Below are 26851 nucleotides of genomic sequence, written 5' to 3'. Positions count from 1 at the left end.
TTTAATTTTTCTCATAAACTCAATCGTTTCTCTGAAAAATGAAGATAAAGTAAAAAAATTTATCACTCACATTTATTATTAATTTTATTTCTTTTATTACAATCTTTACATTATTAACATTTATATACATTTATCCTAGTTCTCTTTTATCATATTTATATATTTATATATATTGACAATTACTTATTATTTTTTTTTATTACAATCGCGGCAGCTTGAAAGCTTTGTATTTTTTAATTAAAATTTATCTACAAGTGCTCATACGAAAATTTACAAAAATCGATTGTTAAATATATAAAGCATATATATATATATATATTTATATATATTTAATATTAACTATAATTAAATTTGATATGAGATCGATTTTGGTGCGGGAGTTATTTTTTATTTTTAAAAATTAGTTTTGAAAAAAAATTTCAATTTTCTCTGGGCTAAGGAGTGGGGGGAATTATTTGAATATGACAATCGGCTGTATGTCAGTAAATTATCGGTAATTCAAGAACGAGAGCGCCGATAAAACTACCGGCGTCCTCGTTATTTTCCTGTTAGGTTTCTTCATTATCGACGCTCGTCATCGAGTTTCCGTGGGTAAGTGCCGTCCAAAGTGGACTCGGATCCAACACTGGTGGCTCTGCCAGTACTTTAGAACCTCGTGGTGACCTACAGTCGATAAAAATTTATTTTAAAACAGAAATCGCTAAAAAAAAATTTTACCCATTTTTCGAAAAATTTTTTTCATGCTTTTAAAATTTATAACTATTGAAAAAATAAATATTAAGAAAAGTGCGTATGCTCAAATTAAAGATCAGACTTTTCGCTACAATTTACTTTTTTTAATCGTCAAATTTCGTTAATTACTTTCGGAAATATTCGTCTCTAAAAAACCCGCGAAATTCTGCGGATTGAAAAAAAAATTTTTTTTTAAATTTAAATGAATTACTTTGACGCCACCGGGGCTAAATGTTAGTCAGGACTACTGATCTCGAGTGCAGATGTCGTCTGCTCAGCGTCTGAACGTTCCTCGACGACAGTGTCCAGGTCCAAGGCCGGGATCGTCCTCAAAGGGCGGTCGCTTTTCAAAGAAACTGCTCGCGGTGGTTTTTCTACTCCCGCTGCAAAATATATTTTTTTTTTATTTATTATACTTTTTGCTACTGCTTTTATCGGTACAGACAGAAATTTTTTTTTTCTAAAGCTTTCAATTTTTTTTTTCAAACGTATGGGATGTAGATGAGATTCAAATGTGTATTTTTCCGATTCATTTATCTGTGAAATGTAAAACTCATCTCTCTCAGCTCAGCTGTATACATTGCGTATCAAAGTATTCAAATATATCACTTTGTATTGATATTTTTTTTTTTTTTGCAGAATTTGAAAGTTGAAAATATAAAAAAATTACAAAAATAAAATCTATAATTTTTTCTTATCTGTAATTCAAATTTCTGACAATCTATCACAGATACGGCAAAAGTGATAAGGTACAATTTTGTTGGAAATTTAATTTCCTACAAAAAAGTATTCTTTACTTTTTTTTGTAACTTTGATAGTTTAGTCAGAATTTTGAATTAAATGAGTAGAGATCTAATTGAGATAGAAAACGGTGAGGAAATTTTTAAGAAAAATTGAAATAGCAACGGAAATAATGGAGATATGAAAAAATAAATTGATTCTATTTTGTAGGAAATTAAATTTTGAATAAAAAAGGTATTAATAATTTTTTTTGTAAAAGCAATACCTAGTCTGTGAATTGGACTGAAGCGCACAAGGTTCAGAGCTCCGTGGTCTAGGTCGCAGTTTCTTCTTCTCGCGCGTTCGCGGGCCAGCTTAGCTCGTCTTCTCAGACAACAAATAACTAGTAATGCTAGTAGTGGAAATCCCAAAATACATGAGATTATTGGCACAATAATACTTTCAGGTGAAACTGAAAAAAAAAAACAAAAAAAAATTTTGAAAATTTTTTTAAAAATTTCCCGGCCATGTGGGTACTCATTCTACCCCTTTTTGCCTCAAAAATCTCAAAATATCATAAATTTTTTAAAATTCAATTATTTTTTCTTATAAAAATTTTGAAAATTTTTAAAAAAATTTCCTAGTCATGTGGGTACTCATTTTACTTTTCAACGTCTGGAGGACTTCAGAAATTTTTTTTTTTTGTTTAATTTTGAAAAATTAAGAAAAAATGTTTTGTGACCTTTGGCATATTGATCTAGAAAAAAAAAAAAAAAATTTAAATAACTAGGGCTAGAATAAAGGAAAAAATAAAGTTTGCAAGTGCGGCTTGAAATTCAGAATTAAAAAATTTTTTTATTTTTTACTTGAAAAAAATACGAGTGACTAATGAGTCGTGAGACATGAGTGGACTAAAGAAGTAGGCACACAAGTGTTGAATAAATTTATTATGAGTTGGAATGAGTGTAAGCTACAACTGTAATGGAGCTTTCAAGTTTTCGCGTGAATAGCCGAGTCATAAAGAGTAAATTTAGTAGTTTGAGTACATCAAGGGGTTCTAGAGATGCTAAAGTTGCTGGAATAGCAGACAAGAAAAGTGGGATAAGGGGTGGAAGAGAAAAAACTCGGGCACTTACGGAAACTCTGGTGTCTATTAATAACGAGCTTTTCATAAAAAAAACTTAAAAATTATTTAATTATTTCATTTCGAATTAATTAGGTCAGTCAATTATCTTTATTTATAGTACACTTGGCATTGTGCCAAGAGTTTAATGACCTGGGATACTTTTTTTTCAAGGATAGGGGAAGCAGTTTCGAGATTTTGGAATCTGAGTACATGAAATTTTATTTTTCGGAAAAATCAATAATATTTATGTAAGCTACAGACGATGACAAGTCAAATGAGTACCCACATGACGGGGAAATTTTTTAAAAAATTTTTATGAAAAAAAAAATTTCGATTTTTAAAAAAAAAATTTTTTTTCAAATTAATGATATTTTGAGGTTATTGAGGTAGAAACAAGTGGAATGAGTACCCACATGACGGGGAAATTTTTAAAAAAGTTTTTATGAAAAAAAAAAAAAATTTGATTTTAAAAAAAAAATTTTTTTTTTTTCAAATTAATGATATTTTAAGGTTATTGAAATAAAAACAAGTGGAATGAGTACCCACGTGACGGGGGAAATTTTTTAAAAAATTTTTATGAAAAAAAAAATTTCGATTTTTAAAAAAAAATTTTTTTTCAAATTAATGATATTTTTAGGTTATTGAGGTAGAAACAAGTGGAATGAGTACCCACATGACGGGGAAATTTTTTAAAAAATTTTTATGAAAAAAAAAATTTCGATTTTTAAAAAAAAATTTTTTTTTTTTCAAATTAATGATATTTTGAGGTTATTGAGGTAGAAACAAGTGGAATGAGTACCCACATGACGGGGGAAATTTTTAAAAAAATTTTTATGAAAAAAAAAATTTCGATTTTTAAAAAAAAATTTTTTTTTTTTCAAATTAATGATATTTTGAGGTTATTGAGGTAGAAACAAGTGGAATGAGTACCCACATGACGGGGGAAATTTTTTAAAAAATTTTTATGAAAAAAAAAATTTCGATTTTAAAAAAAAAAATTTTTTTTCAAATTAATGATATTTTGAGGTTATTGAGGTAGAAACAAGTGGAATGAGTACCCACGTGACGGGGAAATTTTTTCAAAAATTTTTATGAAAAAAAAAATTTCGATTTTTAAAAAAAATTTTTTTTTTTTTCAAATTAATGATATTTTAAGGTTATTGAGGTAAAAACAAGTGGAATGAGTACCCACATGACGGGGAAATTTTTAAAAAAGTTTTTATGAAAAAAAAAAATTTTTGATTTAAAAAAAAAAATTTTTTTTCAAATTAATGTTATTTTGAGGTTATTGAGGTAAAAACAAGTGGAATGAGTACCCACATGACGGGGGAAATTTTATGTTTTAAAAAAAATATAATTTTGAAAACTTACCCGTAGGGTAGATTATAATTGGTCGTTTCGATTGAGAAATCGGTGGTGAAGTTGGACGTGATGTTCTTACTTGAGACATTTTCTGGAAAAAGTTACAATTGTAAACTTTTTTTAAGTTTTAAGTTTTAAAAATTTTATCTTGAAGTTCGAAAATTAATGATTCATAACACGCTCATGGCATTAAATTGTCGTGACAATTCAATGAAGTGCAGACGTTCAAAGTCGGGTATTAAATTCATCAATTTTACTCACTTGGAAGTAATGATAATAATAATAATAATAATGAAAGTGTTAAAATCAATAAATTCAAATTTATCATGTTTCAAATAGAGCATTATTTAGGTCATAGATATAACACTATTATAATTATAATTATTATTGAAAAATATTATTTTTTAATCAATGTCGCATTTTTTTTCTTTATTTTAAATAAAAAAAAAGTTAATCCCCAATTTATTTTCTCTTGTCAAACTTTCGCGATATCGTGCCGCGCTGACAGAATCACGCGATAATAATAATTAACCGGAAGTGATGGGTGAGACCGTGAACTCGACCTTAGATATCGACAAATTGAAACTTTTGAAAAAATAAAAAAAAATTGTTTTATTTGTACTTTGAAAATAACCATGTGTAATTAGAATATGTCGGGGAAGGCAGGTAGAATTGTTTGTCGTAATGATTATGGATTAACATGAAACAAAGATAAATTTAAATAGAATCAAGTGCAATTACATAAATTGGCGTTCATGACCTGGTTTTACTATCAAATAAATCATTTTAAAAATAGTTTTATCGGGTTATCACTGTTTGAGATTAAATTTTATTTTTTGCTGTTATTTAATTTAGAAACTTTATTTTTTATTAATGCATATATTTATTTATGAATGTGATATATCGATTATTACGTTAATTATTTGATATTTATGTAGATCTTTATTACCAGTAACTCAAATTTCAGGATTTTGTACTCTATCATCGATTTATCGAACTTCATTCTCGCTTTATCGAAGTTAATTCTCGATATACCAAACTTCATTCTCGATATATCAAACTTCACCATAGATACATTGAACTTCATCGAGAGTACATCAAACTTCGTTCTCGCATTATCAAAATTAATTCTCGTTAAATCGAACTTCATTCTCGAAACATCTAACTTAATTATAAATACATCGAACTTCATTCTTGATGTATCGAACTTCATAATCGATATGTCGAACTTCATAATCGATATGTTGAACTTCATATACAGCATATCGAACTTCATAATCGGCATATCGAACTGCATACTCGATATATCGAACTTCATACTCGATATATCGAACTTCATACTCTATTTATCGAACTTCATACTCTATTTATCGAACTTCATACTCTATTTATCGAACTTCATACTCGACATATAGAACTTCATGTTCGATATATCGAACTTCATATTCGACATATCGAACTTCATAATCGGTATATCGAACTTCATACTCGAAATATCGAACTTCATACTCTATTTATCGAACTTCATACTCGGTATGTCGAACTTCATACTCGGTATGTCGAACTTCATACTCTATTTATCGAACTTCATACTCTATTGATCGAACTTCATACTCTATTTATCGAACTTCATACTCGATATATAGAACTTCATGTTCGATATATCGAACTTCATATTCGACATATCGAACTTCATAATCGGCATATCGAACTTCATAGTCGATATATCGAACTTCATACTCTATTTATCGTACTTCATACTCTATCTATCGAACTTCATACTCGATATATAGAACTTCATGTTCGATATATCGAACTTCATATTCGACATATCGAACTTCATACTCGATATATAGAACTTTATTCTTGATATATCGAACATTATTTCCGATATATTGAACTTCATACTCGATATATCAAACTTCATACTCGATATATCGAACTTCATTCTCAATATATCGAAATTCATTTCAAAATGTAAATTTCCAAATACCAAAAATAAATATAAATTTGAAGCTTAAAAAGAAATTCATGTAAGATATGACCCATAAAAAAATTCTCTTAATAAAATTGCAAATTAAAGAATACAAGAAATTGTTACGTCTTCGCTTATAATTGAAACTTGAAAATTAAATTACATAAAAATAATCATTTTAATTTAACAATCAACATACTATATAACATACTAGAAGTATCAGAATTCTCATATATTACTTAGACACATATATATATATATATATACATGCATGTATAGTTATATAAGGACATAATATAATGTAACATCATTTCTCATACAAGATTCCGAGCTAGCTCATTCCACTAAGTGCGCGACTGTTCTCGGCACCTTAGCAATTAATTTCAGCCCTCTCCCCTTACACACCCTCTTTCCATTTTCTACCCTTTACTCACTCATTTACCCACTACATATATGAAGATATATCCTTTTGTCTACACATATATATATATCAAGCTTTCACCCTTTGAGTAACCCTCCTGCATATATTCCCTCAACTCATTACTCTTATAGCACATCGATATCCACAAATAGAAAAGAAAAAAAATAAAAAAAAAATTTTTTCGTTGACATAAGAAAAAAAATTATAGTACGGAAGTGAATGTGATGAAAAAAATTTATTTTCTTTTTTCATAATTAATGGCAGGGAAAATGTGGTTTGAGGACAGAATCAAGTTATAACTAGTGATTTATTGATAATAAAAGTAAAGATATCGAAACCAAGTTTAGGTTATAATGAAGTACGATATAACTTCATTGAAGTTCGTATCGATAATTAAATTCTATGTATCAAGAAAAAAATCTAATGTTTCGAGAATAAAGTTCGATATATCGAAAATGAACTTCGATAAATTTACAATGAATTTTGATGAATCGATCAAGAAAGTCGACACATCAATAATGAAGTTCAATCTGCCAAAAATAAAGTTCAATTCATTAATAATGAAGTTTGATGTATCTGCAATAAATCTTGTATCTATAATGAAGTTCACATTGATAGTGAAGTTCAATCTGCCAACAATAAAGTTCAATTTGTTAATAATGAAGTTTGATGTATCTGCAATGAATTTTGTATCTATAATGAAGTTCGATACATTGATAGTGAAGTTCAATCTGCCAACAATAAAGTTCAATTTATTAATAATGAAGTTTGATGTATCTGCAATAAATCTTGTATCTATAATGAAGTTCGATACATTGATAGTGAAGTTCAATCTGCCAAAAATAAAGTTCAATTTGTTAATAATGAAGTTTGATGTATCTGCAATAAAGCTTGTATTTATAATGAAGTTCGATACATTGATAGTGAAGTTCAATCTGCCAATAATAAAGTTCAATTTGTTAATAATGAAGTTTGATGTATCTGCAGTAAAGCTTGTATCTATAACGAAGTTCGATACATTGTTAACGAAGTTCAATAAATCAACGACAATGTTCAATTTATCAATAATTAAGTACGGTGTATCTGCAATGAAGTTCCAACCGATAATCAAATTCGATGTATCCGGTATAAAATTCTATATATCGAGAATGAAGTTCAAAATTCTGAAAATGAAATTCGATACATTGATAGTGAAGTTCAATATGTTATACAATAAAGTTCAAAGTATTAATAATGAAGTTCGATATGTCTCCAATAAAGTTCGTATCGATAATTACATTCGATGTATCGAGAATAAACTTCGATAAATCTACAATTAATTTCGATGTATTGATCACGAAAGTCAACACATCAATAATGAAGTTCGATGTATCGAGAATGAAGTTCGATGTATCGACAATGAAGTTCGATACACTGATTCGATCTATCGAAGTGATTTTTTTCTACCCTACAATTTCCCATGAAGAAAAAATTTAAAAAAAATTTTTTTTTTTTTTTTATATTTCTCGTTCTACTTCTTTTATAAATATATATCATCATTTTGTGCTAAAAAATAAAAAAATAAAAAATGCGAAATCACGATTATTCATCATGACGACAAAAACAACAAAGCCCCGACATTTTCCCAAGTATCTACACACCACTTTTATAAAGGAAAGTACAGAAAAAAAAGTGAAAATGAAAACGTGTAATAAAGGAACAGGTCAAAGGTAAATATAAACAAAGCCGCAGTAAAAAACCAGATGTAAATAAACATACAGCGGGCATTGGAAAACGCGAAAATATAAATAAAAAAATGAGTGAATGTAAAGCGAGATGGTGAATTTGAATTTCCGTCACCAACAATCGTATTCTCGTTTTCCCACTCACTCACTGGAATATTGGACCAATGAAAATGTTGTGAGTTATATTTAAAACGACACCAAGATCTTGTCTCTGAGCACTTGATCCCATTTCTCTTTCTTTTCTCGTTATCCTCTTGCTTCGACGTCTTCGACGGGCTTTATTCACGATTTACATATTTTTTTTTCCTACTTTTGTTTGAATAAGTCCTGGAAATATAAATAATTCGAGTGCTATGACGCAAAACGTAAATACTACTGAAATAACAGTTTGATTTTTAAATTAAAAAGTTAAAGCGTTAAATTATCATGGTAAATTTTTGCTTGAGGCTTAATGGGCCATTTTTGGGACTTATTTATTTTTATGTTCATTAGTGAAAATGATTTTATTTAGAAAAAGTTTTTTTTAAAACGAGACAATGGATGTGGGCCGAGATTGGCCCACAGGTAAAATGGGCCATGTTTGGGACTTACTTATTTCCATGTTCGCCGATGAAAATAATTTTGCTTAAAACAAATTTTTTTGAAAACGAGACAATGTATGAATGGGCCGAAATCGGTCCACAGGTAAAACGGGCCATTTTTGGGACTGATTTATTTATATGTTCATCAATCAAAATAATTTTGTTTAGAGAAAATTTTTCGAAAATGAGACGATGCATGCGTGGACCGAAATTGGGTCACAGGTAAAATGAGCCATTTTTTATATTTTAAAAATGTTGGAAAGCTTATTCAAGGGGCAATCAAAAATTATTATAAATTTTCTAATAGATCGGTTATGATGAATAAATGGGCCAATATTGGCCCAAAAGATCAGTGGGCCATTTTTGAAATTTTTTGTAATATTTAACTATAGGATTTTTTTTAGCAAAGAAAATTAATAGATGAGCCAAATTGGTCCGCCCCTAAATTAGCCCATATCGAAATTTGCTCATTCAACCCAAGCTTGGCCCAGGAGTAAAATCGATAATTTTCAGAAAATTTGTCTTCAATATTTTTTGAAGTACAAAGTTCTAAAATTTATAAAAATTTCTATAACAGGGAAAATAGACAAATTGGCCCAATCCAGTGGGCCAGTGTTGGTAATATAAAAAAAAACAACTTTTTTTTACTAACCAGTTTAAATTTCAAATTTTTTCACTATTTCAATAGCGCCAAAAACTATCCCACCCCAAAATTGGCCCATTTCACTTTTTCTCCCCAAAATCATCTCGTAACCCATAATAACCCCAATTTTAGCTCGAGAACCGAAATTTGCCCATTGGCCCCCAATATTGGCCCACATGAAAAAACCTAGATTTCAAACTCTTTCACTATGAATATAAATATTTATAAAAGTTTTCTCAGAAAAATACTTACTTAAGTATCGTCAGCCGTGAATTTATCGTTGATTCAAGCGATAACATGAATAGGAGAAAAGTTTTGCCGTCTCGTTATCGAGTAAGATAGCCTTGGCTCTACTATATACATTGTACAAATATAAAATACAAGTGTTTTGGCCGTGAGCGTAGGGGATAGGCGGTCACGGGTGAGGGGTGGGTGTAGAACTGGGGGTGAAACTTGCCGTACAACAGAATTTTCTACACGCTACCGTTGAGTAAGTGACTGGTGAAAATACTCAAGGTGGAATATAGCCGAGAAAAAATACGTAAAAAACATAAAGTTGTTGGATGGTTTGTTTTAGTTACTGACTAAACTTTTTTCCCAGCCTTAAGTTGTGTGTAAGCTATCAAAGCTCGACTGTACCTTCAAACTCGCACATAATAAAGCTTGAGATAAAAGACGGGTCATCTCTATCTGATCTTGTGTTTAATGATAATTATTACTTTTCTGACTGATGTAAATATATAGCATGGATGAATTGTATCGGTTGGGTAATGAATAGAAATAGGAGGCAATAAATATGAGTGAGAGTAGGAGTAAAAAAATTTGCTAATGTTTATGGTTATTTTTATTGTGGTGGACAAAAGGAAAATTTATTGCTTGGGTTGGGGAATGAAAGATGAGGGAATGAAGGCTGATGACCTGAAAGTTGGGTCAAAGAGGTAATTTTTAGTGAAAGAGAGGGAGCTTACTTTTTTAAATTTAAAAGTGATCGGTTGCATTTCGGAAGAAATCGGGTAAGAAAAGATTACTGGGGAAAAAATTGAGACACGTTTTAGAGTTTATGTAGAAGTTCTAGATAGTTGAGGAAATAATTTTGAAGATTAAAAAAAAAAATTTCACTTCTAGAAAATTCAATCTCCTAGAAAATTTCGAAACTTTTCAAAAATTATTTTCTAGATAACTTTTAAGCTTAAAAAATTCCCATCTTCTAGATAATTTTTACACTTTTAGAAAATTAGCCGCCTCTTAGATGATTTTGAAGCTTCTAGAAAATTTTAAATGTTTTAAATAATTCTTGAAGTTCTACAGTATTTTAAATCTCATAGCAAACTCTTAAACTTTTGAAAAATTCTCGATTTTCTAGATAATTCTTAAACTTTCAAAAAAAATGAATATTCTAGATAATTTTGAAATTTCTGGAAAAATTCGATCTCCTAGATAATTCTCAAACTTTCAAGAATTTTAATATTCTAGATAATTTCGATATTTTTATAAAATTCTTGGCCTTCTGGATAATTTTTAAATTTTTTAGAAAATTAGCGGTCTTTCAGATGATTCTTAAGCTTCTAGAGAATTTCAAATGTTTTAAATAATTCTTGAAGTTCTACAGTATTTTGAAACTCATAGAAAACTCCTAAACTTTTGAAAAATTCTCGATCTCCTGGATAATTCTTAAACTTTCAAAAAAAATTAATATTCTAGATAATTTTGAAAGTTTTTGTAAAATTCTTGGCCTTCTGGATAATTTTTAGACTTTTAGAAAGCTTTTAATCTTCCAGACAATTCTTAGTCTTTTAAAAAATTTTAATCTTCTAAATAGTTCTTAAACTTTCGGAAAATTTAAATCTCCTAGATAATTTTTAAACTTCTAGAAAATTTTGAATCGCCTAGAAAATTCCGAAACTTCCTAAAAATTAATATTCTAGATAATTTTTAAACTTTCAGAAAATTTTCATCTTCCAGATAATTTCTGGATTTTTAGAAAATTCTTGACCATCTAAATAATTCTTCGACTTTTAGAAAGCTCTTTATCTTCTGGAGAAGTATTAGTCTTCTAGAAAATTTTGAAACTTCCAGAAAATTTCCGATCTCTTAGATAGTTATAGTTTCGGAAAATTTCATTCTCCTAGATTATTTTAAACTTCTAGAATATTTTTAATCTCCTAGAAAACTCTTAAACTTTTAAAAAATTCTCGATTTCCTGGATACCTCAAACTTTTAGACAATTCTGGACCTTCTGGATAATTCTTAGATATTTAGAAAGCTCTGTATCTTCTGGATAAGTTTTACTCTCTTAGAAAATTTCAACCTCCTAGATAAATCTTACATCTAGTAAATTTTCGATCTCTCAAATAATTCTTAAAATTGTAAATAATCCATAAACTTCTAGAAAATTATAAATCTTTTACTTAATTTTTAATCTGATAATCTCATAGATATTTCGACCATTTAGAACATTAAAAAACTTCTAGAATAATTTAACGATATAAAAATGATAAAATAAATATTTTAATACCGCGATAATTGTCACGGTTCCGAAAAAATATAAAAAAGATTTTCCTGTCAAATAAAATAACAGTTTGTATTTCAATAAATAAAATATAATTGAAAAGAGCCAACAGCTCTCGGGAGAAAAAAAATAATAATAATACTAAAAACCAGTGGTGTGCCAAATGTTACCTCTAGTGCAAAACTCCGTGTGACATAAATTTGTCTGTGAACGTAACAAATGGTCAGCAAGCTCGCTAGAAACCGAAGAGTTGGCCACGGAGACCAGGGGAAAGGAGAAGGCAGAGCCTTGGAAGTTAGAAGACGGCAGGATACCGACCCATGAATCCCTGAGGACATTCAACATTGTTCTGATCTCAACTCTCTGCTCTCTGCTCTCTGCTCTCTGGCTTGACACGGCCGCCACAGAGAGCTTTGTAGTGGTAGGACTAAACGCTAGGTGCTACGCTTCGCCCACCCCAACTCAGCCTGTACATGAAAGTGGTCAAACCCGACAGCTAGCCAATGCATTTCAATGGTGAAATTCCTAATGCGAGTAGTCGGCGTGACCTCTCTATTTGCTTATCCTGAATCGTTAACTCTGATCTATTTGCAAATATTATAGCTTTAGCCCTAGTTTGCCCTCTTAATACTTGGGCAAACTAAACTTTGTCTAATCTCTCTGGACTATAAATCTGGTGTACGGGTTATTATGGGTAGTAAAGATTTTAATAAATTATTCAAATTTTCTGTACATAAATTTTCCTACAGGATTTTATGTTTTACATTTTTTTTTCTAATAATTTGTTAATTTTTCTTTTAGGTACTAATATTAAAACAAAATTACGGATTTTACTAATATTTATTTTTTGTGGTCCCAGAAATATTCTAGGTCTGGAAAATTTTCTAAGACCTAGAAAAATTTACTTGGATACCCAAAATTGGAATATGACTCACAAATGATATTCTAAAACTTCTCGAACTTTTTAACGCAAAAAATTTTTCTTGACTTTTAGAAATTTTCTGACAAAAAATTTCTTAGAATTTTTCTAAGACGTGATAACACTGTCGATGACCGATTATTATTTTAAGCTTTAAAAAATTTAAGTTTAAGAATTTTCGTAGACTCCAAGACTAAATTTAACGCTTATAAACATTGTATAAATATTCCTAGAATTTTTCTAGGACACAATGAATTTTCTTAGACACCCAGAATTTGAATGTGACTCACAAAAACTATTACAAGAATCTTAGGAATTTTGTAACGTAAAAATTTTATTCGACTCCTAGAAATTTTCTGACTAGAAAATTTCTTAGATTCTTAGAACTTTTTTAAGACATTAAACGATTTTTGATGTCTGATAATTATTTTAAGCTTAATAAAATTTAAGACTTAGAATTTTTTTAGACTCCTAGAATATTCTAGAATTTCTAAGACAAAAAAAATTTGGTGATTACTCCAAGAATTAATTTAAATATTATAAAAATTTATAAGATTCCTAGAAATTTTCTAAGACACAATGAATTTTCTTAGACACCCAGAATTTGAATGTGACTCAAAAAAACTATTACAAGAATCTTAGGAATTTTGTAACGTAAAAATTTTATTCGATTCCTAGAAATTTTCTGACTAGAAAATTTCTTAGATTCTTAGAACTTTTTTAAGACATTAAACGATTTTCGATGTCTGATAAGTATTTTAAGCTTAACAAAATTTAAGACTTAGAATTTTTTTAGGCTCCTAGAATATTCTAGAATTTCTAAGACAAAAAAAATTTGGTGATTACTCCAAGAATTAATTTAAATATTATAAAAATTTATAAGATTCCTAGAAATTTTCTAAGACACAATGAATTTTCTTAGACACCCAGAATTTGAATGTGACTCACAAAAACTATTACAAGAATCTTAGGAATTTTGTAACGTAAAAATTTTATTCGACTCCTAGAAATTTTCTGACTAGAAAATTTCTTAGATTCTTAGAACTTTTTTAAGACATTAAACGATTTTTGATGTCTGATAATTATTTTAAGCTTAACAAAATTTAAGACTTAGAATTTTTTTAGACTCCTAGAATATTCTAGAATTTCTAAGACATAAAAAAATTGGTGATTACTCCAAGAATTAATTTAAATATTATAAAAATTTGAAAGATTCCTAGAAATTTTCTAAGACACAATGAATTTTCTTAGACTCCCAGAAATTTTTCAAATCTTAAAAAAAAAAATTCTATAATTACGTTTTCACCAAAACTTCTAATTACGACCCGACGCGACACAAAAAAAATCTCATAAATTTTTGTTTCTCTTTATTTATATATCTCGCAATTATTTTTTTTTTACATCCATTATTCGTCTCTGTACTTGCATTGTACTAAAAGAAAAAAAAAAACAAGGAAGTGTAGTCACTATAAAAAACAAGTAATTAACTTATACTCTTTTATCTCAAGGCACAAAATATGAGACAGTTGATATCCAAGCCCATTATTTATAATTTTAAAAAATATTATTAAAGGTCTAGAAAAAATATATGAAAATCCATATCATATATTAATAAAACGTCAGCACAAAAATGGCCTATTGCTAAAAAAATAAGAAAATATATCAAATGTATATTACAAAAAAAAAAAAAAAAAAAACCCTCGTATTTTTAAATTTAATTAAATGTATAGTTTATAATGTCAGTAACATATATTTATATTTAAAGAAAATAACAAGTTAAAAAAGCTGTTTCTGACGTGATGGTTACCTTTACCTTGACTCTTTACTATTTCACTGATTTTTCAATTACTCGTATTCTATCGGATATATGACTTTAAGAGTAGAGAAAGAAATTTTCTTAAACATATCAACTACTACTTGACATTCTAACCTACTAGTACATTCAATTTTTCATCGTACTTTTAGCGTTATTTTATTTATAGCATTGAATTGAATTTGAATAAAATATATGTGTTATAAATTATTTAAATATTTTTTTATTTTTATTCATACACGTGAGAAGTACTCATAAATTCTAATATTTCTTTTATTAAATCCATTAATTTTTAACTTTAAAAATATTATTGATTCCTAGAATTTTTAATTCCTAAAATTCTTTTAACTCTAGAAATTTTTAACTCCTAGAATTTTTGAATTCCTAGAATTTTCAAATTTTTAATTCCTAGAATTTTTTAATTCTAGAAATTTACAACTCCTAGAATTTTTAAACTCTTAGACTTTCTTCATTCCTAGAAATTTTCAATACCTAGAATTTTAGAATTCCTGAAATTTTCGAATTTTTTATTCCTAGAATTTTTAACTCTAGAAATTTCTGACTCCTAGAAATTCCAAATTCCTGGAATTTTCGAATTTGTAATTCTAGAAATTTTTAACTCCTAGAATTTTCGAATTCCTGGAATTTTCAAATTTTTAATTCCTAGAATTTTTTAATTCTAGAAATTTACAACTCCTAGAATTTTTAAACTCTTAGACTTTCTTCATTCCTAGAAATTTTCAATACCTAGAATTTTAGAATTCCTGAAATTTTCGAATTTTTTATTCCTAGAATTTTTAACTCTAGAAATTTCTAACTCCTAGAAATTTCAAATTCCTGGAATTTTCGAATTTTTAATTCTAGAAATTTTTAACTCCTAGAATTTTCGAATTCCTAGAATTTTCAAATTTTTAATTCCTAGAATTTTTTAATTCTAGAAATTTACAACTCCTAGAATTTTTAAACTTTTAGACTTTCTTAATTCCTAGAAATTTTCAATACCTAGCATTTTAGAATTCCTGAAATTTTCGAATTTTTTATTCCTAGAATTTTTTAACTCTAGAAATTTCTAACTCCTAGAAATTTCTAATTCCTGAAATTTTTGAATTTTTAATTCTAGAAGTTTTGAATTCCTAGAATTTTCGAATGTTTTTATTCCTATAATTTTTTTATTCTAGAAATATTCAATTCCTAGAATTTGTAAATTTCTAGATGTTATCAATTCCTAGAAGTTAACCTTTTGCAATTTACTATAAAATTAATTTATTTCTAAGAATTTTCATTATTTCGTCTAATTTTAAAATTATTTAATTCTTAGAATTCTGATTACTCCTAGAATTTTTAATTCCTACATTTAATCTTAAATGATTTACAATAAAATTGATTTAGTTCGTAGAATTTTTCTATTCTCAAAGTGTAATCCAACGCATTTTACTATGAATATATTCTGAGTCCTAAAATGTTTTTCAATTCTCTTAGAATTTCTCGTTTCTAGAATTTTAAATTCCTCGAACTTTGAATTCCTAGAATTTTTTATTCCTAGAATTTTATAAAAAAATTCAGAATTTTTATTTTACAAAATTATCATCCACTCCTAGAATAATTATCAACTCCTAGAATATTTTTCCCCGAATATTTGATATCTTTCATTTTTATTAGAAATATCATTATATATCTTCTCATAAAATCTCTAATTTTCTAGGAGTCCTAGAATCTTTCACTCTCAAAAATTCTAGGAGTTCTAGAAAAAATATTTAAATTTTCAAAATCGAAAAAAATTACTTACTGAGTTATAAAAATCCTTTTTAGTAAAAAATACAATTTTTTGACCTTCACTTAAAACTGCACAAATTTTATTAGTTCACTGACGAAAAAATCGATAAAACAGATTTATGATAAAACAAATTTCAAATTTTAAAATAAGAACTCGGCATAATTTACAGTCGCAAGTCATGAAGACATTCAAAGACCGAAACCAAAAAAAATAAAGAATAACTTCAGTTACTATTTTGTGCACTGGCGCATTCAATCTGGCGCGAAGCCAACAATATACCAACTTGCAGAGTTTCCTCCAATAAATTTTACTTTCTCTGTACACCTTAGCCCGATTTATTCCAAAGAAAATCACTAACCTCAAAAAATATTTTTCAAAGTCTGTTTTACCGGCGCAAAAACTGTTTTACCAACGCCAGTAAATTAATTCTTAAAAAATTTGTAATAAATTTTGTTTGTCTGTGTTATAGATGAGACCGCGTGCGACGGGAATATTCACAGAGGAGCAGTACCGTTACGTCTGCCTTAACGGCCCTCGGCCGACTAAACCTCATGAAAGCGATAACAAGACAAAGGAGCGAGAAGAGTGAGATAAAGCTGCGCAGACGCTACGAGCAGGTCATACGCTTTCATATTTTAAGAATTACTACAGGTAAAAAAACATGCTTTTTTTATTCTTTAATCAAATTGATGTCTACGTAAATGATTAAATATTTATTTCATTTTTATTGACATATATGACGTATATATATAGATATATATTTGATGTAAAATTTAATCTTCTGGAAAATGAATACCCAGATGCTCTATTCATTTTTAACCATCAAAAATATATATATATATATATATATATATATATATATATATATATTACGGCCGTTCAATCACATACATATATATATATATATATATATATATATATATATATATATATATATATATATATATATATATATATATATATATATATATATATATATATGTGATTGAAATTTTTTTTGTACAGTCATGTGTTAAATGAGCTCTTTCAAATGAATACAAACTCGGGACATTTATGTTTGATATTTGATAAGATCTACATATATTTATATATATTGATATGTATTCATATATTTTTGGGAGTAGCAAGTAAATATGGCATGTGGGTACTCATTTCACAGGACCTTGAATTTTGTATTCAAATACATATAGGTTAAATGGGGTAGAAAGGGGGGGGGGGCAAAATGAGCCACCCCAAAAAATTTCTAAAAAAAAATTTGTTTTTTAAAAAGATCTTTAAACATTCCTAAATCACTTTTAATATAATTTATTTTGAATTTTTATCGTTAAAATTTTTTAAAAAATTTGACGTTTTTGAGGTCCCGAAAAGTTACTATTTTATTTAGTTCGATATATTGATGTATACATATATTAACATATATTGATACTTTCGATGGTAAAAATAAATATGGCATGCGGGTACTCGTTTGAAAGAGCATTGAAATCTTTAACTGAAAATTCAAATATATATGTATATATACATACATATATTAAAATATATTATAAAAAAAAATGATACAGAAGTACGATCTTAAGTATGAGGCTAAGACTGTTCAAAAATTTTGATGTTTGTCGGTTATAAATTTTAGAGCAAAATTAAATATTTAACGAAATTTTATCGATCTGAGGTCGAGTTTGTTTGTAAAAGGTTGAATAAATAAACTATAAGTTTAGGAAAATAAAAAAAACTATTCCACTGAGGAAGGAACTTGTCGGTACTCTATTTTAATTATGCAGGTTATTAATTAAATTAAATTCTCTTTGACCGCTAAATTTAACTGAACGCTAACTACTAACGAGTCTATCACTTCCAATTATCAAACTATCGATTTTTAAAATCCTGATTATGTCTCAGTTAGCTTGATTGCTATATAGAACTCTGTACTAAAAGAAAAAATGCTATTCAGCGGTTTTTAATTTGAAAAAATTTTTTTTTTTTAATTTTAATTTATAATAAAATTTTTTTGTTTAGATTTAAAAATTCATAACTTTGGAAGTTATTAGTATTAAGGTGTGTTGTTGGTCACGTTTTGAAGATTAGACTTACCGCTACGATTTTCGTTATTGTTTGATTAAGTTTTGAGGGTTTCAGAGATATCGTTCTATGTAAGTTCATATAAATTGAGACGAGTTTGAAAATTCTGATTTTTGGTCTGGAGATTTAAAAATTCATAGCTTCTGGAAAAATTGAGATTAAGTCTCGTTATTGGGCTCAAATTGAAGGTTTAGGTTCAAGGAACAACTTTTCTTTTTGGTTAATAGAGTTCCGATCAATAGTTTCCGAGATATCGATCTAAATAGATCCATATAAATAGAGGATTTTTGGAAAATTCAATTTTTGGTCTGGAGATTTAAAAATTCATAGCTTCTGGAAAAATTGAGATTAAGTCTCGTTATTGGGCTCAAATTGAAGGTTTAGGTTCAAGGAACAACTTTTCTTTTTGGTTAATAGAGTTCCGATCAATAGTTTCCGATATATTGATCTAAATAGATCCATATAAATAGAGGATTTTTGGAAAATTCAATTTTTGGTCTGGAGATTTAAAAATTCATAGCTTCTGGAAAAATTGAGATTAAGGCTCGTTTTTGGGCTCAAATTGAAGATTAAGGTTCAAGGAACAACTTTTGTTATTTGGTTGATAGAGTTCCGATCGATAGTTTCCGAAATATCGATCTATATAGATCCATATAAATAGAGGATTTTTGGAAAATTCAATTTTTGGTCTGGAGATTTAAAAATTCATAGCTTCTGGAAAAATTGAGATTAAGGCTCGTTTTTGGGCTCAAATTGAAGATTAAGGTTCAAGGAACAACTTTTGTTATTTGGTTGATAGAGTTCCGATCGATAGTTTCCGAAATATCGATCTATATAGATCCATATAAATAGAGGATTTTTGGAAAATTTAATTTTTGGTCTGGAGATTTAAAAATTCATAGCTTCTGGAAAAATTGAGATTGAGGCTCGTTGTTGGGCTCAAATTGAGGTTAAGGTTCAAGGAACAACTTTTCTTTTTGGTTGATAAAGTTCCGACCAATAGTTTCCGAGATATCGATTTATGAAGATCCATATTGTTGAATCTGGTATTTGTACTAAATAATTCGAAGCTTTAATATTAAAAAATTTGTAACTTTTAAATTAATGAAGATTAAGGCTCGTTCTTGGTCTCGTTTCAAAGATTAGACTTTCAGCAACAACTTCTATACCAAAAGTTTTTTTTTCAAACCAATAGTTTCCAGGATATCGATGAGCGAACCCAATCACACATTACCGTAAATTTCTATTTTTTTTCTTTTTTCCTGTTAAGTTCAAAAATTCATGTATAATTTAATGGAATTCCTGAGCTTTGTCAGTCTCATTTGAACGCTCATACATTTTACTATAATTTTCATAATTCAGTGATCGAGATCCAATAACTAGTTTTCGAGATATCGAACTTTGAAATGTCAACTTTGCTGTTTTTTTTACGAACTTCGAAACTAAAATTGAAGTGTTAGCTATTATTAAATAAAAAAAGTTGTTGACATTCGACTTATGATGTTAAAGAAAATTGAACTTGGATTGTTGGCTTTAAACCTTGGGCTTAAATCCAGTCATCCAATAAATCTGTTGAAAGGACTCGAGTTTTTTCGATCGATAATCTCTTTCCCTTTCTCCTTTTTTCTTTTCCGCTCCACCCGATGCTGCACCTGGTACTTTGACCGACTCTGGGTTAAAATTCAGTGACGAGACTATAGGCCAGTAATACACGTTCTAGATTTCTCTGGTCTCTGGACTCTGGAGGCGAAAAAAAAAAAAGTTTGAAAAACAAAAAAGTCGATAGTGTTCTCTGATGGCAATCGAGTGAAATGGAACAAAAAAGCTGATGATTGTTTTTACTGAATATGACCCTCCTTCATCACGAAACAATTGTTTGATAAAAAAAAATTTGTTCCTCTTTTGGGATTTTTTTTTTCGGGGTGATATTCTAGGATGCGATATCTCGAAAACTACTGATCGAAATCAGATGAAACATTAATGAAGAATGTTTGCTATATGCTTACCTTTAATTAGAGCCCAAGAACGAGCCTTAATTTCTATTTACCTAAAAGTTATGAAAGTTAGAACCCTACTAACCAAAAACAAATCTGTTCGGTATCCATGTCAGAAAGGCATCATTATGTTATCTGAAAAAAGATATCTTTAAGAGGCAAAAAAAAAGTTATCTTTTTGACGACTTTTTACGAATATCGGTTTATCGAGATCTAAAAGATAACTTTATGATAACTTGTATAGATGTCTTACGAAGTTAGAAAGACATCATTTTGTTAACATTTGATCATAACCTAAATTTATCAGCTGACACTTGGTATTATTAAATTTTATATCTAGCTTATTCTAACCTACAAAATAGATATACGTGCTAAAAACTAATTATAGTGAACAATGTAAGTTGATTAATTTTTCTAAAACTTGTTTTCAGTAAATTTATCTGGTTTATTTCATAACCTGATGAAAAACGTTTGGATCCAACCTGACATGAGTCTCGTTATATCTGTTTATATCCAAATACATTCAAATATTTTATTCTGATAGATGTAAGCATATATAATTATATCTGCTCAGGTCTAATCATATATGAGCAGATATAGAGATGTATTAAGATTGATATCCAAGCAGATATACTTACCCAGACAGCATTAAAGTCGGAATGACTGCTTTACGACATATTTCTTAAGGAGTCCTCAAGAATTCTCATGATGACTTCTTAAAGATGTCATTTTTAAGAACTCTTAATTAAGAGTTCTTGAAGTCTCCATAAATAAGGCGTCAGTTTTTTTATGTCTAAATGTATTCTTTTTTAAACTTCTTTATGAAGTCAAAACTAAGAGCTCCTTAAAGACGTCATGGTAAATTCATAATGAAGTTATTTACGAAATCAGAAAAAAAGAACTCTTTGAAAACTCTTTTTAAAGATGTCTTACTGAGTTCGCTGAGTAGCTCATTTGACATCTTGAGAACTTCTTAAAGACTCCTTTAAGATGTTGATGAGACGTCCAAATCATAAATAGGAACTCATTCAGAACTCATTAAGACGTTTTGCTATCTGGGTATATCCAAGAATTTATGATTATATCAAAAAATATGTATCTACATGTAGTCATATTCGGTCAGATCCAATAATATTTAAATACAGGTAAGGCGCCTAAGCCGTTGGAGTGTCGGGGTTCTCCTGCGAATAAGACATCAAATATGGAGTTTTTTTTTGTCTAATTATACACGAATATCTGAGTTACATACAAAAATTAAATCATATTTTTTTTTGACTTAAATATCGGTTGACTTTTGATATATATGTTATACATAAGTTGATCAAAAGCATCAAGAGGTAATAGCAATAAGATCCATGATGTAAGTAGATATTGCTTTTATAATGGTTTAAAGTATAATATATTTATATATGCATTCATTATAATATGGTGAAACTTCTTTAGATACATGTTCTTAAATCTATATAGATTTCTTTAAAGATCGACATTTCAGCAGATCTGCTTGTATACACTTAATATATTCGTGGATATAGTGAGATCTTTTTGGATATTGTCAGATCTACTTGGATCCGCTTGGATCGAACCAAAATTTGGATCCAAGCATATCTGACTGTTTGGATCCAATCATATATGCTTGGATCTAAATATTTTTTATCGGGTAATTTTAGTCATAATATAAATTTAAGTTCTAGTAGTTTAGATTAAAAATAAATTCTTATTCAATTAGCTGATTATTAGTTAGAAGAAGTTTATATTTATTTGACATGAATCTTCAGATTTCAGATAAATTTACTTATACATGTTATCTAGTTCCGTTTAACGTGGAGAAAACCCCGGTCTCCGCTTCGCCGAAGTTTAGAACATCTCCAAAGCCGCGATCAGATGCCTAAAAAAAAAAAAAAAAAAAAAAAAAAAAAAAAAAAAAAAAAAAAAAAAAAATAATAATAATAATAATAATAATAATAATAATAATAATAATAATAATAATAATAATAATAATAATAATAATAATAATAATAATAATAATAATAATAATAATAATAATAATAATAATAATAATAATAATAATAATAATAATAATAATAATAATAATAATAATAATAATAATAATAATAATAATAATAATAATAATAATAATAATAATAATAATAATAATAATAATAATAATAATAATAATAATAATAATAATAATAATAATAATAATAATAATAATAATAATAATAATAATAATAATAATAATAATAATAATAATAATAATAATAATAATAATAATAATAATAATAATAATAATAATAATAATAATAATAATAATAATAATAATAATAATAATAATAATAATAATAATAATAATAATAATAATAATAATAATAATAATAATAATAATAATAATAATAATAATAATAATAATAATAATAATAATAATAATAATAATAATAATAATAATAATAATAATAATAATAATAATAATAATAATAATAATAATAATAATAATAATAATAATAATAATAATAATAATAATAGTATAGTTATGATAGTAATAATAATAATAATAATAATAATAATAATAATAACGCCCGCGGTGCATGTTGTGCGGCCAGCGGGGGTCTTATTTACCCCGTGGCGCATCGTGGGCAATGTAGGCTGGCCTCCCATCTGCTGGCCTACCAATCGCACAACAAACTTTACGTTGGGTTAACTCCCCAACGTAAAGTAATACTGAGTTCAAGACAATACTGAACCAGGAAGTGCTCCCCACAACCTGCCCTTCTCGGATGAGGGCAACCCACTAGCTGGGCGGAGTACCGAGATTCCGAACGATGACGACCTTGGCGAACAACGGACTGCATTAAGGTGGACGGAGGAATTACGAGCCGATCTCTTGATGTGCTATAATAACAGTGAACCGGAGCGGAGAGGCTACATGGCGAGGATGCATGCTCTCTGGAGCAATATGCATCCTAACTACAGCCATCTGTCACAACAACATCTCCGAGACTATGCCTCTCATCTCCGGCGAACACGGAGATCACTGTTAAGGAACAGACGATTATCTCATCGTCTGTCTTTTCCAGCACAGTTACATCAAGAGAGACGCCGTTCTTCTGAAGACGCTGACAATGATTTTGAAAGGCGACAAGTATGTATCTCAAAGAAGATACACTACCCAAAACAGCTACTTGACACGGTAAACCAAGAACTATCTGCCCGGATTCAGGAAGACTCTATTTTGCTCACCATCAATCAAGCTGTCTATGATGCTGCTTCCTCACTCTTACCTCCAGCGAGGAGAAATATTTCTTCTCCTGAGGCAAAGATGAGAGTGCGCATTGGGCAGCTGTCACTAAAGATTGATGATCTCCGGAAACATGTCTCCCGCATTCAGTGTGTGATTGAGTATGTAAATGCACGTAAAGCATTTACATCCAAAGTCCGCCGCATTGCGGCTGGACTACGCTATCAGCATCACACACTGAATAAGGAGAATCTTCTTAATATCAAAGAAGGTTCCCTTAACAGGTTGCGGGCTCTAGTGACTGCTAAAAAGTCACTAGAGAAAAAGCTGAAGCGGCTTACCGATAACTCTTTGTTTCGGTTAAGTCCTTCACGCTTTCTGACACCTAAGACATCTGTTTCTGGCGATTCCCCATCCATCGAGCAAGTAGAAGCTTTCTGGTCCGAGTTGTATGGTGATCAACCGAACGTGAATCGTGACACTCCAGCTCTCAACGACTTCGAAGCATTTTGTCGACAACATCGCAACGACAATGCTGATGAAGAGAGCCCCGAAGTCAGCGTGGAAGAAGTTCGTTCAGCTCTGAACAATGGTAAGAACTGGGCTGCTCCGGGTCCAGATGGCATTAACCTATTTTGGTGGAAGAAATTAACTTCTACCCATAGTCATCTGGCCCGGATTTTTACAGCGTTCATCAGAGGTAATGAACCAATTCCATGCTGGCTTGTAGAAGGGCGAACCGTGCTCATTCCAAAGAAAGGAGACTTGTCTGACCCGAAAAACTACAGGCCTATCACCTGTTTGAATGCGGTTTATAAGATTTTCACCAAAATCTTGAATAATCGCATTCTGCAGGAGATAGACCCTGTATGGCAGCAGATATACGAACAACGTGGCAGTAAAAGAGGCCTGTCAGGTTGCAAAGAGAATCTGTTAGTGGATCGTTGTGTCATTCAAGACGCGATCTGCTATCAGCGCAACCTGTCAATGGCCTGGATTGACTACCGCAAGGCATTTGACTCAACATCTCATGAGCTTATTCTCTTTTTGCTCAAATGCCTTGGGGTCAATCGCGATACAGTGGGATGCATTCGGCGTACGATGCAGCTTTGGCGAACACGGTTCCACATTTCATGTGGCAACGACAAACGTGTAACCGAAGCTGTACAGTACAAACGAGGAGTCTTTCAGGGAGATTCTCTGAGCCCTCTGCTGTTTTGTATCTCACTGTTGCCAATATCTGTTGCGCTACGCCGCACCCGTGGATACTCAGTGGGTCCATCAAATGATCGAAAGTATTCGATCACCCACTTACTCTACATGGATGATCTGAAGGTGTATGCTTCTGATGAGGAACACCTTCAGACAGCCTTGAATATTGTAGGGGAGTATACCCGGGATGTTGGCATGGCTTTTGGGTTGGACAAGTGCGCGGTCGTTAATCTGGTGAAGGGTAAGTGTTCTGATGTGCGTGAGGATATCGAGTTAGTAGATGGGAGCGTCATTGACCATCTTGACGCCGGAGAGTCGTACAAATATCTAGGGATTGACGGGAGTCCTATGCAGGACGCCTCGAAAATCAAAACGACTCTCTGCAGCGAGTATGTGCGGAGACTCCGGAAAATCTGGTCATCAGAACTTTCCGGGAAAAACAAAGTCTCTGCAACAAACATGCTTGCTGTCCCGGTACTCCTCTACTCTTTCGGTGTTCTGAAATGGGCCCGAAAAGAACTCAGAGATCTCGATATCAAGACACGCAAAGTCATGAATATGAATCGGAGCATGCACCCTAAATCCTCCATCACCAGATTATACCTTTCCCGTCACATCGGAGGGAGAGGTTTACAGAGCTTGGAGTGTCTACACGATCGTTTGGTTTTGGGTATAACATACGAGGTTGTCAATTTCACTGCAGATGAAAACGACTTCCTTATGCAAATTGTTCATAGTCATGAGAATAGGCATAAGGGAACGTTTTTATATAAGGCAGCAATCTACGCGGCAAAATCCCTCGGTCTTGGAAGAGTAAACCCTCTTATCGAACTCCCTAAGGAGGAATTTAAGAGGGTCATCAGCAATGCTGAGCAACAAAAACTGCTCAGCACACATATGGACAAGTCCATGCACAGCGTGTTCTTTAAACACGTGCGTGAACATGGCTTGTCCGAGCAGCTGACGTTTTCCTTCCTCAGGTCAGCTGGCCTGATGTCTGAGACCGAAGGATATATTTTTGCCTGCCAAGATGGTGTTATCAATACTCTTGAATACCGTGCTAAAGTGCTCCAGATGCAGCTACCCGACACTTTGTGTAGGGTGTGTAAGCAACATCCTGAGACGCTTATGCATCTGTTGTCAGCATGTCCTGTGCTGGCAAGAAATGCATATGTCCAGCGTCACAATGCTGCTCTGCGAGTACTTTACTACCACCTAAGACATACTCACGGTATCGATAAAACACCAGTGCTGCCTTATCTGCCAGGAGATATTCCGCAAGTTGTTGAGAATGACCGTTGCCGTATTTATTGGAACGTGCCATTCGCAACAACGCGGAAAATCGATCACAATAAACCTGATATTGTGCTCTTTGATAAAACCGCTCGTGACATTTATGTTATCGAGTTCTCAGCACCTGCTGAGTATAACATCACGGTTAAAGAAGAGCACAAACACGAAATATATCAGGATCTCCTGTTTGAAATTGGCAAACTCTACCCAGGCTACCGTGTCAAGCTTGTCGTAGTTATTGTTGGCGTCCTAGGAGGGATGAAACAGACTTTTGTGTCTGCATTGGCTAAAATCCCAACTTGTTCTCCGCAAGTTGAGTTTTTGGCATCGCGGATGCAAAAGGCTGTTATTCTCGGATCCCTCCGTCTCCTAAGGCAACGAAACTTGGCCTGCTGCGCATGCTGATCATCTTGTTGATGAAGCATCGCAGCAGTAATGATTTGGCGCTCAGGTGAGGCCCTCGGTAGAGTCGGACTACCGGGGATAACCCCCTGAGCATTTAATTAAAAAAAAAAGAAATAATAATAATAATAATAATAATAATAATAATAATAATAATAATAATAATAATAATAATAATAATAATAATAATAATAATAATAATAATAATAATAATAATAATAATAATAATAATAATAATAATAATAATAATAATAATAATAATAATAATAATAATAATAATAATAATAATAATAATAATAATAATAATAATAATAATAATAATAATAATAATAATAATAATAATAAT

At 30.0% G+C, this 26851-nt stretch overlaps 1 protein-coding gene across 1 annotated transcript; it reads right to left on the bottom strand.

Annotated features, from left to right (window-relative positions):
• Positions 1 to 375: 375 nt before the first annotated feature.
• On the bottom strand, positions 376 to 16822 carry LOC103572926 (uncharacterized). The gene is made up of 5 exons (XM_008551739.2): positions 16312 to 16822; positions 3950 to 4031; positions 1739 to 1924; positions 944 to 1115; positions 376 to 663 (listed from the first exon to the last, which is right to left on the bottom strand). The coding sequence occupies exons 2-4, from the start codon at positions 4026 to 4028 to the stop codon at positions 967 to 969; spliced, it is 414 nt and encodes a 137-aa protein (XP_008549961.1). The 5' UTR covers positions 4029 to 4031; positions 16312 to 16822; the 3' UTR covers positions 376 to 663; positions 944 to 966.
• Between the last annotated feature and the right edge of the window lie 10029 nt (positions 16823 to 26851).

This window comes from Microplitis demolitor, chromosome 10 (assembly GCF_026212275.2).
Source record: "Microplitis demolitor isolate Queensland-Clemson2020A chromosome 10, iyMicDemo2.1a, whole genome shotgun sequence".
Classification (NCBI taxonomy): Eukaryota; Metazoa; Arthropoda; class Insecta; order Hymenoptera; family Braconidae; genus Microplitis; species Microplitis demolitor.
Note: the sequence above shows the minus strand (reverse complement) of the source record. Positions and strands in the feature narration are given on the sequence as shown.

Coding starts and splice junctions, on each gene's coding strand:
- LOC103572926 (XM_008551739.2), bottom strand. CDS start 4,028: ATGTCTCAAGTAAGAACATCACGTCCAACTTCACCACCGATTTCTCAA. Junction 1,925..3,949: donor AATTATAATCTACCCTACGG/GTAAGTTTTCAA, acceptor TTTTTTTTTCAG/TTTCACCTGAAAGTATTATT. Junction 1,116..1,738: donor CAGTCCAATTCACAGACTAG/GTATTGCTTTTA, acceptor TATATTTTGCAG/CGGGAGTAGAAAAACCACCG.